Here is a 19,683-nt window from a genome sequence, read left to right on the forward strand (position 1 = left end):
GCGTTAGCCAACACCCACAGAATTGTGTGTAAAGGTTTTTAATAAAACCCAAACTATAACTCACTGACTCTCGCCTCCTTTAACAAAATGCCACTTTTGTTAGAGAGTTCTTACTTAAGACCCTGATCTGAAAAAATTTTCCTATTTGGTCATAGAGACAGGATTAGAAGCCAGGGACTCCAGCTGCTAATCCTTCCTGCTGCAGACCTGCCACGATGCTTTGCCGTGTTATACTTAAACAAGCAATTAACTTCTGCTGCTGTAGGAAGATGAGTCAGACTCCATAACTTGACCATAAACTTATGAGGTCTTGGGATCAGAGAACAGAACTAGAACTAAGAATTTAAATCTGGATCTCTGGCACTTAATTGCCACAATACTCGCCTAAAACTCTACTTAAATATTTAACTAAGGAGAAACATATCCATAACTCTCCCTGTTGTATGAGTCCAGAGCAGGGTATTTTTCATGCTGCATTGATAAAATCTGCAATATAGTGACCTTTTAAATTAATCTTACATTCTATGTCAGATTAAGCCACTGTTTCAAAATTTTAACATAAGAAAATCAGATTATATAGGACTGTTACTATTATTTTTATAACAACAAGCAAGTGGCAAATTTAAGGGAAGGCTTAGGTTATATATATACATATAATACAGCATTATCATTCCTTACATGTCATAGCTATAATTCAGACAAGCCTATTTCCCACCCACTTGTTCACAATTAGCTTTAAAAAAACCTAAACCTTTTAACATTCTTAGATACAGACTTATACTTGACTTTCAGCACTAATGGTGCAATGTAATTATAAAGCATCAAGGCAACAGCAAATGTGAGTTTCTGCTTTGTAGCACTACTGTCAATCCCTTGGTTTTTAAAGAATTTTGTGGGTTGGAGTGGTATGGCCCATCCAGGTCTAGAAAATTAAAAAACCCACATAACTTCCCCAGCAATAATTTAGTTTCACAGGAGTTCTGCACACTAGGAATGCCCGTGCAAAGCTCAAAAGCAATTTGGCAAACAGTTGCTGCCTACTCCCAATTACATGCATTAAATGGTAACAAGATTTCCCAGGCTGGTGCTTTGAACAGCGTGGTTATTCCCTTTGTACAATTCCCCAGCATTGGTCAAGCCCCACTGGATTTCACTGATGAAATATGAGAGTTTCATGGCTCTGGAAAAAAAAAAAAATCATCCTTGCAGAATAAGCAACATTCACAGTCTCTTGTGTAAGCTCATGTTCAAACAGTAGTTTGCAAAAAGAAGAGCTCATGTTTGTGTTACAGCCAATGGGATAAGCTGGGCTTGATTTGACACTCGGTATTTCCTCAGGAGAAAGTGCATTAGCAGTGTGTTACATTGATGCCAGGCACAAGCACTCCTGCATTTCAGGGCTGTGCCATATGTGCTCAAAGAGTAAATTGCTTGGAAACATGCTTTTAAGGCCACCTCTACTCTGCCATTGCACCTTAAAGACAAATCATCAGTTGGAAACTTTACACTTCAGGATTCAAGAAATCTGTTTAAGTGCACTGAGTAATTCTGACAAAACGCAGCCCAATCCTGGAGATTTCTTTGAACATGCCACTTCAAAAGTCACCTACTTCTGCTGCCCCACCTCTCAATTCACTTGGCTTCAGAGGCAGTCTAATGCTGCCACAAAACCTCCTCGAGCCTCAGCAGCTGCTGTACAGCCCAGCTCCTGATCACATCACTGCTGTACAGCCCAGCTCCTGATCACATCACTGCTGTACCCAGCACTTCCACACCAAAACAACGATATTTCAGCCACAGTTTGTCCACTCTGAATCAAGAATTAGTGCAAAAGACTAGTGCCTCACCTCCACGCTGCCCAAAACACACAGCTGGCTGCCTGTGAGGTTTTGAAGCCATCAGCTCCTTGTATAGGGAGAAGGCAGCAAAAAGCTCTACTAACCCCAGGTTGTTCCCTGTGCAGCATTTCCAGCACACTGTCTGTTCTGGCAGGCACAATTTAACCACTTCCATTTAGTTCAAGTGTCTGCTTAAACAAAAAAAATAAATCCCATGGTAATTTATAGGGGAGTGACCCATGTCCTATTACAAACACCCTCCAACTTCCCCCCAGCTCAAAACACCCAGAGAATGGTGAATCGATAGGAAAAAAAAGGGTCTTTAAAACATTTTCCAGTCTTCCCACATCCACAGCTTCAGAGGCTCTTAGTATTTGAAGTATTAATGGAAATGTTCCATACAATTCCCTGTGCACAGATCTAAAAATAGGTATGGACACAGTAGTAAGTTTTTGTCTATATTTGCAAGACTCTTCCCTCTCAGGAACCATGACTACCCATTAATGCTGACATTTATTATTTAAAAAAAAGGAGCTATTAAAACACCAGAAATTCTTTCAACAATTCAGTGAACATCAGTAATAATAATACATCAATAGCAACCATTAAATATCAATCGATATTCTGGTGATGGATCACAAACATATTCTGAATACTAAGAATGTCAATTTTTCTTTAAGAATTGCTGAAGCCAGTTGATGGCCTTTGCAGATCTGCTCATCATCAGCTTAAGCTCTCCAGCAGAGCCAGCACACAAAATACATCTGTTCTTACTGTGACAAAAATACCCTTTTTTTTGCATGCCAAGCCCTGTTTGTCCCATCTTTACCCACAATGACATCAAGCATGCCAAGCTGCAAGAAGTCAAAAAAGTATCTAACCTTGCTTCAGATTTTTTGTTCTGAACACATTAAAGCTGAAGTGAATGAATCTCACATTCTCCCACTAAAGACCTGGGAGGATGAAAAAGACCCAAAAAAACCAAAACACCCAACAAAAGAGAAACCACCTGACCAAAGCAATTCCTACCTTGGCCTCAGTGTCCACGGTTTGTGACTTAAACGGAAACGTCATTTATGAGTTACTGGGCTCAAACTGAAGATACTTCCACCTTCCAGCTAAATCCTACTGGAAATCCCAAGGCCCTTTCTCCAGAAACCATTCCAAGTGGGATTTGTCTCCCCCTGGTGGCAATGGAGGATTTACAGCCAGTTGCCCAAAGTACCACAGGCAAAGAACAAACGTTACAGGACGTTTGGAGACACGTGATCAGTGTATTCCTTTCCACCATACAGACAGAAAATGGGGTGGGATAATGAGGGGAAAGGAGAAGGGGGAAGAATCACATCCTGATTACAAAGGAATTCCTATTCTAGTGGTTAAAAATGAGGACAGAGACGTGACAATGTAACCAAACATACAATGAGGCTTTTGTCCCCAAACTACTTGGCTTGTGTACAAGGAACAGAGGAACTTGGGTCGGTGGGGACTGGCTGGGGCAGGGGAAGAGGGAGATGTTTGTGAAAAGAAAGAGAAATTGGTTAGTCTGCTTTAAGAAAGGCTGTAAAGAAAAAAAAAAAAAAAGAAAAAAGCAGCCTGCTATTGTAGAATCCACCCACTCGCTTCTGAAATGCTCAAAGACCCAGACAGGGATTTACAACCAGCACTTCTAGGCACTGAGTGTGAAGCAGAAAACACTCAAATGCCCAGAGGCAGTTTGTGTGGTGCCAGAGAAGCAGCCTTTAGATTGCACAGGGTTATGGTCAGAGCCATTTTCTTTCAACAAGTTTGTTACTGCTGAGTCAGTCACTGAGCTTGGCATTACAGACCATAGGAAGGCACCTGCACACTGGGATTTTCAGCTCTAGTGAATCAACCAACATGTTTTACTTTTCATTTTTAACAGTCACACAACTTCCTGGAGAAATAAGAGCATTCAAAAACAGACCAATAACCTTACAGCCTAGAAGCCAAAAAAATAACAATAATAATAATAAAAAATAGCTGGTGTTCAGTTGACTGCAAGACCAGGGTGAAGGAAATGCAAGTGCTGAGTGAGGTTGTTTTTTCAAACAGTGTCGAGACACATTCAGAAAGATCACAGTAATGTAAAGCTTAAAAATTTTGGTGATGATTTAAAAACTATTTTAAAGATAATAAATTCAGTTTAAACCAAGCATATTCCATTTAATACCTCACTTATACTACAGAAGAAAGAGAGTGCTGATGCAGAGGTTTTCTTCAGCCTTGGTTAAAATCGGTTCAGAAAAGATTTATTTTTTCAGAGTCCACTATATCTGGCTTCTGTTTATTTACACGAGTCTATATCCAGCAAGGGTTTAAACTAAATGAAGGTATGGGTTTATACATATCATATGCAATTACAAATTAGGAATCTCCTTAAACCACCTCTTTCTTTAAAAAGTTATGCAGCTTTAAACTTTTTTTCTTTTTAAAGGAATTGGACTGTTGCTGATTCCCATGTATTCAGGGAATCAGACTCCTGCTGAAGCCAGTAGCAGGGCATGGAAACTTGTTCAAGTGATTAATTTGTTTAGTGATCAATCCAGAAGCAGCATTTGTATCCTTGAGACCAATCTACTCCATTTAAAAAACTTTTATGCGGCAAGTGCTTTTTTTTAGTTACAGCTGAGTTACTTTCTAATCCCCTGGTGTTGCAGCCTGCACAATAAAATAACAGCACCCGGGATTTTCAAGTTGTCAGTGCCACAGATGCTGACACTGGGACTGAGTTACACACTGTTTCTGTACTACCCACAAGGGAACAGGGCTGGTGCCTGCAGCAGTTCCAGCTGCCCCAGTAACATCACACAGGTTATGTGAATGCCACCCAAAAAGATGCACCGTAGAACTAAACCACGATGTTGAAGACGACAGAACATTAAATGATCACTTCCATGTCTGCTTTATTTTTGGGGGGCTTTTTTTATTTTTTGGCATTTCCTGTTTAACCCCCAAAGCCAAAGAATGCAGAGGTAGAGGCCTACCACTCTTGGAACACTCTTTATCCACCAACTGGGCTCTTTTTTCCAGTTTGATGCCATTTTATTGTGGGAATGAATCTCCCACATGATCCCAATCTGAATCTCCCTCTACAAACAAAATCCATGCTTGATCATAGCATTTCCCAGGAAAAGGGAAAAAAAAAAACCAACAATCTTAACAGGCTGCTGATGCAACTATTGCTTACTATACTGGATTGCCTTGGCAGTTGTATCATGATAATTTCAAGTTCCCTGTGGCACGAACCATCTTTTTATTCCACATTTGAACAGTGCTTAGAACAGCAAAGTCTGTGTCTGCAGATGCAAGGAATAATGGAACAATTAATCCATCCTCTCTCCCCCTCTGCACATCCTTCCCCCCGCCCCCCGTGCTGTAACATGGAAATTGTTTCATTTTTAGCCTAAGGAAGTGAGGTTTATACAATCATCCTGTGACAGCTTTACCTCAGCATTTCATTTATTCCTGAGCCATTTGGCAGTCGCACGATGCTTCAGAGACAGATTTCAAAGACGTGCAACAAGACTCAAACAGGCACCTTATTAGTGGAGACAGATGAGCACCTCAGGGCTGCAGCACGAGTTTAACTACACTGTTAGACACCAGAGAACCCACAGAGAGAAGCAGCACGAGGAGACAATCAGAATTTCACTAGTGAGTTTCTCTACTTCTCCTTTACCTAGATTTGTAAAAGAATCTAAGGGAGACTGTGCAAAGCCATGTTTCTATCCTTTAATTCCTCTAATGAAACATTAATAACACATCCAGGCATGAAGAGTTTCACCTTGCACTGTTTGTTTTTTTTGGTTTTTTTTTCCCAAGAAAACCTGAATATAATTTGGGGATAGAACACCCCAAAAAATGAATTCTACGTGCAGACTGAAGCTTAAATAATATGCTAAAATAATAAAATAGATTTATTAGAAGAATTAGGAAAAAATCCTATATAATTTTCCAAGGACTAGTAACCAGTAACTAGTAGCTTGTTTCACTGAACAAGGAAAAAAAAAGAGAGAGAAAAAAAATCATCTCCATCTTGTACACGGGAAGAAAAAGGAGAGGATTATGAACAGCTGTCAGAAACATATTCCATACCAGAAGTGCAGCTATTTTGGCACAGGGGCATGAAAACCTCACAAGAAAGCAGGGAAGACAGCACATTTTTACACTCACTGTCATCTTTCAGCTGCTTATCCAAGTTTCCCTTGCAGACGTCAGGATGAAAAGAAACAGTCAAAGAGCAGCAGTGGGATGGGTGTTGCATTCACTTCAAAAGAGCTGCATGCAGGAGGAGTTTGCCAGTATCAATACACTGCAGGCTGGCAGGGCTGAGAAGTTACAAATTAAGTGTGCCTTCATCAGTGACCTACTATGCACAGACCTACTGAGCTGCTAAAATATTTTTAGTTCGACCAATTCCTGCCTTTTTTGGTTCCTCCTGCTCTTCCAGTTTATCCAGTCGTGTGCACTTTTCCACTCCCTCTTACTGCCATGCAGTTTTTCGAGTTTGGCTCCAATTACCACTTGTTTCTGCTGCTGGAGTGCTCAGATTTACAGCACTACTGCAAACAGCTCAGGGGGTGGCTGAATGGTGCACGTAGTGAGCACTCTGCCAGCTGAGATTTGTCCAGCAGGGAACTCTTCCTGCCCCAGGAAGGTGGGTGTACTCACCAGCTGGTACTCGCTCCGACGGCTGAAGGCTTCCTTGATTCCCGAATCCCTCCAGAGCGCGCCCAGGGCAGGTACATAGAGCTGGAAGGTGGCAGGCTCGATGGGCATTCCAGCTTTGTTTTCAAAGGCCATCAAAAACATTCCGTGCTTCTCGTTCTCCGTGTACTGCCAAGGGATCCCCAGCTTGTCCCGTGCGTCCACCAGAACCCTGCAGCCCTAAAGGATGATTCAGATAAGGAAGTCAGTGATAAAAAGATTAAAGTGCAAAAGAACAAGGACTTGAAGGTACTGGAAGATTATTTTTTTGACACTGTTCTGGTGAGACTGAACTCAGCAGAGAATCATGTTGTTTATTGCAACATCTCCAACAGAAATAAGATAGAGCTTGCTTCTGTAAGCAGCTTAGCCACAAAATATTTCTCCAGGTGGAAGAAGTATTAGCAGCAACAGCTACTGGCAACAAGCAATGCTGCCAACAGATAATGAAAGTAAACATCAAATGAGCAAGAGAAGTGTCTGGGAACTGATGTGTAGTTTTAAAGTAACATCATGCCTGAAACCATATTCTTCCACCTTTTATTTTTTTCTTTGCATTTGGGTTTTAGATACCAAAAGGAACATCCTGACATTCTCAAACAGCAGGAGATCAGAAGAGCACTAGAGGACTCAAGACGCTGCATAGATTTCAAGCTCCTATGCTCAGAAAAGCAGGTGCAGTTTTTCCTCAGAATCAGCTTTCTTTTTGAACCAGCCATACATCTGCTAAGCAATGTGTGACAGGTAGGCTCTGGTACTCTAATTCTGGAAAAGAAATCTGGAAGCAAAGTGATCTTGTTCTCATACTTAACTCAGGATTACTGAGCTGCTCATTTTAACTTTTTGCAGTTTTTATGGAAACTTAATTTCATATTCATGGCAGCAAGTCAAACACACAAGGTTAAGTAAATCTGAAACTTCAGTCTTGACTCTGATTTCACCTGTACTAAAAAGCTTCAGATTTCTCAATAGTGAGCACCATTTTAATAATGGACAGATCTGTAAATGGTGGCTTAGCATCTCAACTGCCATCAAACTCACAGGTAAAATCTGTGAGTTATAGTGAGCTACTTTTCTTATTGTGTTGATCTTTTGGTTTTATAGATAGGAAAATAAATAAAATAAAAAACCTCCAAAACTGAAGCTCTGTTTCCACAGCTATTCACATGAACCTCCACATTACTGCACTGATATTTTTTTTTGCATACTTTAAGCTATCAAGACTGCACCTATGTTTTCTTAACACTCATACCATTCTGCTCTCCAGTCCTTTAACAGCACCACACCACAACAACAAAAACAACTTTTCCAATAGAAACTAAGATTGGAGAGGGAAGTGAGAAGCAACTTAGTGGGGTGACACAGAATAGGAACTCAAAGCAAAGTGTCACAGTTGTCACTATGCAACAGTGTTCCTGAAGTGCAGCTTCCCAAAAATGTAAATATTTATGCTTCTCTAGTGATTGTTATTTTCTTTTATAAAGTAGAGAATATATCTCCACAATACCAGGAAAAGACTAAAACTGAATGTATTTACAAACTGCTGCTTTAAATTCCAGACATAACTATTTAGTAACTCTGTCATACCGACCAAAAGCCAACTCTCATTCCTAGTTACAGAGTTTATCCCTTTAGTAACACAAGTCTTTGGATCATTATTTGAACGGCACTAACAAACATCAGCATGAAACCCCCACTTATAAGGCTCTGTCTCTCTGAACTGCAGATGCCCCCATGGTATCTCACAGCTTTAGACACTTCTGCAAACCATCCCCTCCTCACAGAACACCATCCTGGCTGCAACTGAAAGCCAGGGGCAGCTCCCCACTATGCCCAGAACTTGGAGATTTTCCAAAGTGTTGCGGCAACTGAGACCAATATGACACAGCTATTTCGAGGTATTTAATGCCAGGTTTGTCTCTGCTCAGTGAGAAGTGAACAGATCACCTTCTCTCCCCACAGACTGCCACCTCTCCCCACGCTGCCCGGGCCCTGTGTGGAGCTCCCAGCCCACGCAGGCCAGCCCTGACCTTTTGCCTGCCTGGGCCCCAGCTCTGCAGCTCAGCTCCAGCTTTTCCATCTCACAGCTTTGGGGCTGATTTAACCCTTATCCCTCTCACAGAGCCTTCAGAGCGTCCCAATGGAGTGACGGCAAAACCGCCCGATTCCTGTTCTGATTTCCCCACATCTCACTCTGACTTTCCCTGCTCCCACTGGAGACACAGAGGTTCTTGAGAGACTGTTGTTAAGGAAAGTTTCATTATTTGTTCGGAGAAAACCACAGAACAGTTTCAATCAAGGACGTAGAGACTGCTCCAGTCCCAGAATAGTCACTTATCTGCTGGCTGCTGCTCCTTGGAAAGGCAGGTTTGAACCTCTCTGAGGCAAGAGAGGGAACTAAACTTAGACCTCACCAACCCTATGTGAGTGCACTAACTACTGCAGGGTCACCCATGGGGAGCGTGTGGCATCAGCACCTTCCTCTGACTGTTCTAGAGACAGAGGTGGCTGCCACCAAAACCCATGCAGAGCCCACTCCGGGACAAAGAGGCAGCTCCAGAGGCAGGGACATCAGCACTGACAACCAGACATACAGACACACACTGAATGAAGGAAAAAATATAAATAGGATAGGGGTTAGCAGGAATGCTGTCCTATGCACACCCATAGGAACAGCACCTCTCAAAATCTGAATTTTTAGAACACAGCTGCTTCAAGATGTGTATCTCCAATGCACCAGGAGTCAAAGCTTTACATAACAACCAACCAACCAGTGTTTCACCCTCCCAACTCTGAGTGGTTAAAAGTGTTAGTGACTCAGCAAAATCTCCAGTAAAGTGAATCCAAACATTTCTCCATCTCCACAAAACAGCTCCATAAATGCTACAAACAGATGTCAGAAAGATGAGGAGAAACAGAGAAATTGCTAAATTTAGATCCCCTGTACTGCTATTCTCGCATCTCTGAGTTACTGGTAACACTATATTTTGCAGCCTCACTGAGCATTTGATAATCCTTGTCTCATTAATCTGCAGAACAAGTTATGAGAGGAAAGGTTTCCTCTTACTGAAAGCCCATGCAAAACACTTTCCCTGCCTCTTTGCTCCAAAAAGACCATCGTGGGACGCAGCCAGAGAGCCACTTTCATCTGTAGTTAAAACTGCTTAAAGATTTGTATGTACTGTTGATGCCCAGAAGTGAAGATTTCATTTAGAAGATTAGATGTAATTAAAATTTCTGGGATTTCCATTTATTACAGGATGAACAGAAAAGTTACATATATTTGTAAAGTAATTTTATCACAACTGAACTTAGACTCAAACACTCTTGGTACAAATAAGGAAAAAAAACACCAAACAAGTCTTGTTACATGGACAACCCTCCCTCTCAAGCTCTGACAATGAAGGTAACACCAGACTTAGTTCATTGCAGCACTCAGTTCACAATAAATCTTCCCAACGTGGCTGTAACAGTTTTTCTGATCTTCTACTACTACAGAAAACATCAATTCACTCTTTCATGTAGAAGGCTGAACACAATCAATTACCATTCTCTTTTCAAATTTGGAATATAGAAAAAAAAGTAGGGACAACTTTTGATGTGAAATAAATTACTGAACAGTTCAACTGATCTAAAGCTTTTGTGCTGCAATCAAAGCAGGACCCAGGAAAAGCTCAGATGGAAAGAATTAGAAATGGCAAACCAGCAGCATAATGGAAGAACCAGCTAGAGAGGAAAAAATAGAAAATTCTCCATTTCATTCCTTTCCTAATAATTTCTAATATATTCAAGTAGCTGTATAAATCCCTGGCATGCACAAAACCTGAATGGAGACAGGGTAGAAAATGTGTAACAAGAATGTGATGTGATCTAACTCATGAAACACCATATCTTACACAGAAGAAAACACTAAATAAATCTAGAAATCCACAGATTCTAAAAAAAGATAACTAAGGCATGATATACAAGAAATCTACAGAAATTACAAACCACCTGCAGAAAGGGAGTAGACAAAGACTGTTCTTCTCCCTCCCCTTGCTACACAAGCACAAGTTATCAAACAGCAGGTTAAACTAAAAGAAGGAGTTTTCCTGTACACCCCCAGCGAGACAAACTCATTCACACAGGATGTTGGCCAAAAGTATAAATGGACTTAAAAAGCAATGAAGACAAATAGATGGAAGGAAAGTCCAAAGAGGACTATTCGATTACATTCCAGCTGCAAATCCTGGCGCGAGAAGTTTCCGAAGCCAAAGGCTGCCAGTAAGTGGAAGAGCACACCAAGGGATCACACTGCCTTGTGCTCGTACCCCTTTTTGGTTGTGGGTTGTTTTTTCATGTCACAGACAAAGCTGGAGCTGCTCTCCCTGACACAGCACAGCTGTTGGCCCTCAGTGTGTTTGCTGCTCACCAGCAGTATGAAGGTTTTATGAGCATTTCCACAAATGCTCGTTACTAGGACGGGCTCAAATGTATTTTGTTCTTTTTTTACTTTTGAAAGCAGCCTAGCTTTGAAAAAAATCCAGGTTGCCTTGTACTTTTAAATAATACATAAATGATTTTGTGGGAATTATTAGAAAGCTTATCACCAGCTAATGTCACTTGAAGCCAGTGATGTTTGCCAATACACGAAGTGTTGCAGTATTTAAAGAGCAGCATGATTTAAAGTTACCTTACATTAGTAGTTACACTGCTACATAAAACACAACATTCACGTTTTAAATTATTCACATACTTCAGTACTTGAAGGATTCATTATCCTTAAAACCTCACACCTTTCACCAGATGGACCAACTCAGAGGCTGAGTGAACACATCTCAGTTAAGCACCAACCACACAATGGTAACAACAGGTTTGGAGGACACTCACTCACAGGCAAGGGCAGGTTCTTCCATGCACACACCAGCAGCTAAGGGATCAAAAAATCTGATTATTCAAGTCAAGTGTCCAGAAAGAACTTGCAAACCTCCTTAGAATTTGTATACAAATACAAGAGTCTCCTACAGTGCATTTTCTCAAAATAATTTTAAGGAACTACTACGGGGCATGAGATCACAGACAACAGAGTAACTTACACATGAAATACTACAGCAGCTACTTTTGAAGTTTTTACCATTAATTCACTGTTCAACCTCCTAGCAAAGCTCTGGATGTGCAGTATCTACATATCACATATGGAAATATCGTCCTGAGAGAAGTGCTGATCACTGCTGAATACTCACTGGGGGACTCCAAGGCACAGCTACCAGGCAATACTGTTCTCCTGTGGCTGTAATCCAACAGGACCATGGCAGGCACAGGGAGATTCCAATGGGTTTCCTACTGTGTGTTTTTCCTCACTGTTGTTGACAAGAGACCGACAAGGTCTGGGGAATCACATCTCACAGAACCAATACAAATCTGAACTAATGTCAAAAGGAGGGTTCCCACCCTGACAAGATATTTCTTCGAGCCAGAGAGACAGTACAAGGTGATGCAGCTACAGGAACACAGGACCAGCTGCACCAAAAATCTACAACAGCTCCGTATTCGCTGCTGCCAATACACGACAGAGCTGAATCCCTCAGCCATGGATGGAGCTGGACCTCTCAGCAGCTCTCTGGCAAGCTAAAAAGATGATAAAATGTAGCCTACATGTATTTTTAGAAGACATCTCTCAACCTTTTAAAAAAGCCATTTTCGATACAACTTTTAAAAATAAAGTTGTCAGTGTTTGCAAATATAATCACATGCACTTTATTAAAATTGCTGTCTGGAACACTGGAGAGAAGGTGACCTACTGCTAACAAAGTCATAGCAAGACAATCAGATTTTTACACCACACTATCATAAAAGCATTAACAGTGTTTTTCTTTGATCTGTGTCCTTGGACCATTCCAGCCAAGCAGTAGCCAAGAAGCCAATGTCATTAAGGATAAGGTTTCACATTACAGAACAGTCAGTCTAATGACCAGGTACCATCAAAAAGGGCATCTTTCCTGGCAGCAAAGTTCCACCCTCTCCTGTTTGATATATCTGTCATTTGTCTGAGCCCACAAGCCAATCCAGTGAGCAAACATCACCTAAATCCTGGCCATTTATACAAAAAGTGGTTTCCACTGCCTATATTAGTTTGCTGCAAGGCAAGACAGACACAGGGGTAGGGGTTGGAGCAGCACCAGTTAGCCCAGTTAGACAAAAAGGCTTGCCAGTTGTGCACACATTTTCACCATTCACAAATTCCAGTACCACCCAGGTGAGAGCAAGGTAAACAGCAAAGATGACCTACCTTCCAGCCAAACTCACAAATAAAAAGTGGGAACAAAGGGGAAGTGTCATTTACTTAGTCCACAGGAACACAAACATTAAAAAACATTTGGATTAGCCACTGACTCTCTGGATTGGGAGCAGCAGTGATGTCTGCTTGTCTGGAAACTCTGAAAAGAGTCCTTGTCTTTGACTGAATGCAGCAAAATGACGACAAATGCAGCACAAGAAAAATATTCTCGCTGCAAACTTTACTTGTAACTGGGCCCAAAGTAGAGAGATGATGACCTCAGAGGTGGTGACTGGTGCAGGACCTTACACAAAATTAATGCTTTCAGAGTTGTATTACCAGCTTTCTCCTTGTCCTGAGACCATCAGGCCAACATCTCATCCATACTTAGTTCATGCTTTCAATAGAGCAGAAGTAGAATCTGCAGTTCCAAAAATATCTCCATCAGGTTTGGCAAAACCCTGCCATGCTGCCCTCAGGAACACAGTACCCAGCACGTGCTCAACACACAGGGAGGGCCCTTCAACACCAGTTCCTGACCCTCACTAGAGGGAAAAAACCCAGGCAAGTTGAGGGGACTCATTTGGAAACTCTGCAGCCTCCGATTCCTTCCAGCTTTTCCTCTTGTTTCTCAGACAATGTGTACAGGCTTGCTCCAAAGTTTTCCTGTAAACGTTGTTAGTAGCACAATTTGCCTTTTTTTTTTGCCAATGCTGTTTCCAAGTTAATTATAAAAATATATGTACAGTCAACCAACTGAATATAATGTAAGCTCCCAAATTTAGTCACTCAAGTGACTAAACTTATGTCTGGACAACATCAAAGTATGTGTCTCCAGTCTCCAGGGACTAAGTCATGTTCTGCAATACTAATGACTACATCACAAGAGCACTGTGAGCTCCATTTTGGAATAACTATGAATATTTATCATTTACAACTGACCAGGACTCCTCTTCCACTATCTGCCATGACGAAGACAGATTGCTGCCTCCTAGACCAACCAAGAGACACCTCAAATGCAAAGGGACCACCAGAGTTGATGGAATTCACATTGAAGACACAGAAAAGACATCACCTCGAAGTCAGCAAGAGTTTCAGTGTTTAAATGAACCAGGAACAGTAAGAACAACGAGACTCAGGGTTTTTTTTCTTTTCTACATAATTTGGTGAATATTATTTTTTCATATTAAATTAAGCTCAGAGCAAAGACAATCAGAATTAAGAAGTGGTTCCAGCACAGAACTTTAGCACTTGTATACTAAATGTGATGGAAAAGGTCCTGATTAACCACAGCTCCTATGTTCTCCTTGTCACTCCTCTCAAAAGAAGCTGTCCCAGCAGAAAGGAGACTGACACTGTCCTGAGACCAACTACTCAAACAGCTGGATCCCAGCTCTGAAGTAACAGATGGAGTGTCACCATCATCACCTCCTAATGGGTTTTTGAATTCATTTGCATGTAAACCCAAGGAAGTGTGGAGTCAAGTCAATTTAAAGAGTAATGAGTTCACACAATGAAAAGATGTATTCCCACCTTTCTTTGTAGGTTATTGGAAAAGATGCTTGCATTGTGAATGAGTAGGTAACTTGGTCACTTAAACTGTAGCTCCCAACTAAACTGAGGAATATTCTTTTTGCCCTCCCCACAATTTGTGTCTGTATCTGACTTAAACCTGCAAGCAAGTTTTCTTGGTTGGTTTGCCAATGACTGGAGGTACAACCACATCACAGGCAGTCACCATAAACACAACATAGGTACCTTGAAGGTACACAGAGTCCCTGCAACAACAATCCACATTTTGTAATGGCTACAGAAGTCCAAAGTTCTTCTTAAAACTGCCTTCAGCACAGACCACTTATTTTGCCTGCTTTCCTGCCACTCATTCCTGCCATCAAGGAGAAATGCTCTCAGGTGTGCCCACGTGTATTGCACTCAGAAGTCTCAAAGGATTGTTCCTCAGACGGTTTTCACATTTAAAATCCTTCCTTGTTTTTCCACGCTCAGAGCCCACAGCTGAAGTTCCACATCATTTCCTGCCTAGTCCTTCCCTCTGCAACTCCAGGTTTTTCAATTCCTTAGTCAATCATTACAACTCAGGCCACAGACAACAAGAAAACACTCACAGATGTATTGAAACCTTGAGCTGGCCTTCTCATTTTCAACACAAAAACTAACATTACCAGAAGAGTTCAACAGATTATACTTCAGGCTTTTAAAAGCTGAACATTTTCTCTCTTCAGATTGAAATCTCTCAAACAAGCTGGTGCAAGTACCACTCTGGTGCTTGTAGATTGCTTTAATTATTTTCTTACACAGCTAAACCAGGTTTTTTCAAGCAGCATGACATTCTCATACTTGAAACAAAAAACATTTAGACAAGGAACATCAGAGCTGTGATTCATCGTGTATCTGAGCTCTTTAACTGTTATCAAAGGAAGCAAGTAGAGTAGCAAGGCCAACCCATCTGTTTTGAAAGGTATCAGAAGATTCCTTCAGCTACAGTCAGAAAGCATCAAAATGCTCACGTAACACCACCAGACTTTTCTCAGATTTGAAACTTAAAGTACATTAAAGTTTTCCACGTTTCTCTGTATAACCAAGAGTCACCTTAAAATTCACGCTGCCAGCGTCAGCTGGCCCTGTCCTATCCACTTTCCTTTTCCAGGTGGGTGTGCTGAAGTCCTGGAGCCTGTGTACTCATACCAGAACATTAACACTGCTGCTTTTCACTTCAATCATCAAAAAGTTCCAAAAAGTTACTTTGAAACTTAGCCTCGATTAACAAGCAAAACCCGAGTTAACCGATGACTATTTACCTTAAACCAAAGCAAAACTAATCTATTTGAATACCACCCCACAAATGCCAGAAAAAGCCAGCAAGGCCCTGAACCATCACCTGTACTAAATGGAAAAGTAAATTCTGTATCACAGATTTATTTTGTTTCAGCATTTTGTTTCTAACTAGGGTTTCCCCAAAATGGGGGATGAGAAGCAGAGAGAACAGGGTAAGCAAAGAACTCAGCATTAAGAAGATATTAGAGAAGTGAGAAGCTGAAAACTCAAAGTGGAGGCTGCCATTAATGTCAGTTCATACTTAGCACTGTTATTTTCAAAGAGGTTTCACGTTCTGTTCCCTGAATCAGTTCCCTCACTTTCAGTAAGTTGCACAAAGTGCCTAAACACCACTGCAGTGAGGATTTTAGAAATACCCAGCACTGCTAAGAGAGTAGGAATGCTCCTCCTTCAGAGAGCAGTTTAGTCATGGCTGGAAAATGAAAATTGACCATTTAATCCCAGAGATTTACACTGCATTTATAACTCAGATCTCAGTGCTGCAGAAGCTTAACAGAACCATTGTTTGACCATGCTGAGAACTGTGTGGAAAAAGGGGCTAAGGTTGCTGCAGCTGGACTTCACAGTGTCACACAGATTTCTATGCTATTTCATAGGATCGTTTTCACTTCACATTGTCAACATATAGTACTATACAAATTCATCTTATATCTTTTCTTGTAAGTTAAGTCTTAATGGGTGATCATTCTGAACTTCCTGAAAAAGCAAAAAGAACCTGCAGTCTAAACACTTTAGAGCAGCAATCTGGTCACTTGACAATCTGCATTGTCAAAGAAGTAAAGTAAGTTTACTTTACACACTCTATGTTTATCCATGAACAAAGTTTAATACAAGAAAGTATCCCACAATTACCCTAAAATAAAGCATTCACAACACCACACTGTTTTCAAAGTCCTGCAATTCTCTCTCGGTATTTGATTTCTTCCTGATGATTACAGCAGAATATCAAGGTGTTATCAGATTTCTTTTTCACGAGCAAAACACAAACATAACATCTACTGCCTTGTCCCTACACTCATCCCAGACCTCCTTCCTACTAGAAAACTCTCTTAGTTCCCTTGGTTTGCTCTCCCTCCTTCTGCCTACTCTTTCCATAGTAACCCCTCCTGAGCCTACGGGGGAAGTGTCAGTTGTATTCTTATGTGCAAGAGCCACCTCTGTCACCTACAGAAGTAAGAGAAGGAAGAGTCTGACATGTACCCAAAGGAGAGCCCAACCTTAACGCTCTCAAATCATGATCTGCAAGGCCCAAAGGGCGATGGATCTGCTGAACTCACTTAAAAATAATCCAAAATTTATTTTGACAATTAGAAGACTTAAACAGATGTTCAGCTGACACGGTCCAAGCAGTGTTGTAAACTATCAGAACTCCTGACTGCTACCTCGAGGACCTGGATTCTACTTGAAATTCTGCAGATCTGCCCAAAGCCATCCAGCAGACAAGTGTTTCAAGTGCATAACTCAGCCTCCCCTACTGCAGGTTGGAGACACTTACTTTCCTTTTCAAAGCACACCAAGTTCTACTGCTGAAAGCTCTACACTTTCTGCATACATAAAATATTACATCATTTTACCATAACTGGTATTGCTTAGACAACTCAGAAGAGGAAGGAGTCTCAGATTTTTCCGTTTTCACAAACTGCTTCCTTAAAAGCCTCTGCTACCACTTGAAATCAGTAGCAGTAAAAAATAAATTACTGGCAAGACCAAAATAAGCATTAAGACCTAAAATAAGAGTCCTTATTTCTAGGTGTATAGCTAAAAGAAATCATAATGCTCTTTGCCTAAGTAACTACAATCAGAGAGAAGCTTCTGAGCTTCAAGTTTCTTGCAGTTAATGGGCTCCAGCCTGAAAATGGATGAAAAAAAAGAAAAAGAAAATTAGACAACAATTTTCCTGTTCACTAACAGAAGTGAAAGCCCTTCATGGAATAGTGGCATTCTTAAAAACAAGAGTCATTGTATGCTTGCACTTATTAAGTGCACATAAAGCTTCTATTTAAACACAAGTCTGAAAATTCAAAAGTAACTCGTTATCTTTAAGTTGCACAGTTCCCTTTCCGTTAACTTTCTCTGAAATCTCATGGAGTCTCACAAATCCATGCCCACATAAGAATGGAGGCAGTCCTAGAGAAAAATCTAGGCAGGAAAGTAGCATTTCTTTTAGGGAAAGATTATGAAGATGAGAAGAGATATACTCTTAAGTCAGCTTTTTATGCATCTTCAGGTATTTTCTGAAATAGGATCCCTTCTACCTGCACAGGGCATCAGAGCTTGCACCCCTGAAAGAAACAGTATATGTCAAGGCTGATTTTCCTTAATTAAGGAAATACTGGTGTGTAAAGCAAAGGCTCTACCAGTAGCCTTTATATTCTCCAGTCACTACAGAAATATACTGCCAGCACTATAAAGTCTGCACACACACTGAACAGAAACTTTTTGCCAAAGGTACCAAACCAAAGTTATTTCCATTCCAGCGCTGGCTTTGATAACACCCCCCATGCCCCACTCCAGGGGCCTGCACTCCCCCATTTCTGAGGATGTACCAACTAACAACCACTTGCAGCCACAACATCTATACAAGGACGCATTTCTCGTCCCATCTCGAGCAGACAGGCTCGGAGGCACTCCGGACAGGCAAGGAAATCTCCTCATTTCTTCCAACCTTGAAGTTTCTCCCGTTCTGACTCCGAGGATGCTCTCGCAATGCCTTTTCCAGAAGGCAGGCCACACCTATATCCTCTTTCCTCTGCGCTTCCACAAAGCTTTCCTCAATCCCCCTTTGCGGGGGAAGTTTCCTCTGAGCCTTTTTCGTCGCCGGGTAGCGCTGGAACCCCCATCCCGGAGCACAAAGGTACCCGAACACCTGCGCCGAGCCCCTTTCCCGGGGGGGAGCGCCGGGAGCGGGGCCGGGGCGTTCGGGGGGGCCCCGCCCGGGCTCACATCCCTCCCCGACGGCGACCCCGGGCACGGCCCCAGCTCCCGGCGCTGCGGGATGTGCCGGCGCCGGCCTCCATCCCCCCGCTTCCATCCCGCCCTCCCTCACCTTGAGGATGTTCTCGTAGATGGTGGCCCGGAACTCCAGCAGCGCCTTCTGGTCGAACTCGCGGCCGTGGATGATCCGCATCTGCTTGAGGAAGGTGGACTTGCCGCTCTCGCCGGCGCCCAGCAGCAGGATCTTGACGAGGCGGCGGACGGCGCGGCGCTCCCGGGCCAGCATCGCGTCGATCTCCCGGCTGCGCCGCCGCGCCTCCCGCTCCGCGTCGCGGCTCCGCTCCTTGGCGTCCCGGCGCGGCCCGTCCCCGGCGCGGCCCGCGGCCTCGGCCGGCAGCAGGCAGCGGCTCAGGGTGCGCACCACGCCGGACATGGCGGCGGCGGCGGCGGGCCCGCAGCGCTCACAACGCCGCCGCCGACACCCCGAGCTCCGACAGCATCGGGCGGAGGCCGCCGAGACGCTGCGACCCAGCGGGTGGAGGAGGAGGAGCAGCCGCAGCCCCCGGGTCTACGGGCCGGGACCGCCCATTCCGGCCGGGGGGAGGGCTGGGGGGCGGCGGGCGCTGCCCGGGGAGGGGGCACGGCCGGCCCGCGGGGGCTCGGCGGGGCAGGGGGCGGCGGGGGCGCCCGGGCGGGGTCACGGCGGTGCCGCGGGGCGGGGGGCGCGCGGCCCCGGCCCCTTACAACGAGCGCCGCCGCCCGCCAGGGGAGGGGCCAGCCGGCCCAGCGCCGCACATCATTGGGCAGGGGCGCTGTCGGTCAACGGCGTGCCGCCTCCGATTGGATGAGTCGGCGTGCGGGGCGGGGCTAAACTGGAGACACGGCTCGGGGCGAGGCGGGGCGGAGCGCGGAGGGGGAGAACCAATCAGCGGCGAAGGGGCGGGGCGTTACTGATGGAGGCGGGGCCTGAGGGAGCGTTTGGCATGACGTCACGACGCCTCCCGTTCTGTTTCCGTGACGTCACAGCTCGTCCTGTGTTGTTGCCGTGACATCAAGGCTCGTCCTGGGATG

At 43.3% G+C, this 19,683-nt stretch overlaps 1 protein-coding gene across 1 annotated transcript in view; it reads right to left on the bottom strand.

Annotated features, from left to right (window-relative positions):
* GNA12 (G protein subunit alpha 12) overlaps positions 1-19,270 on the bottom strand; it is a 42,109-nt gene extending 22,839 nt beyond the window's left edge. Inside the window, exons 1-2 of the mRNA XM_064673180.1 lie at positions 18,725-19,270; positions 6,534-6,749 (exon numbers count right to left, since the gene is read on the bottom strand). Coding sequence (XP_064529250.1) covers positions 6,534-6,749; positions 18,725-19,045 — 537 coding nt within the window. The 5' untranslated portion in view covers positions 19,046-19,270. The remainder of the gene's footprint in view (positions 1-6,533; positions 6,750-18,724) is intronic.
* Between the last annotated feature and the right edge of the window lie 413 nt (positions 19,271-19,683).

This window comes from Pseudopipra pipra, chromosome 16 (genome assembly GCF_036250125.1).
Source record: "Pseudopipra pipra isolate bDixPip1 chromosome 16, bDixPip1.hap1, whole genome shotgun sequence".
NCBI classification, from domain to species: Eukaryota; Metazoa; Chordata; class Aves; order Passeriformes; family Pipridae; genus Pseudopipra; species Pseudopipra pipra.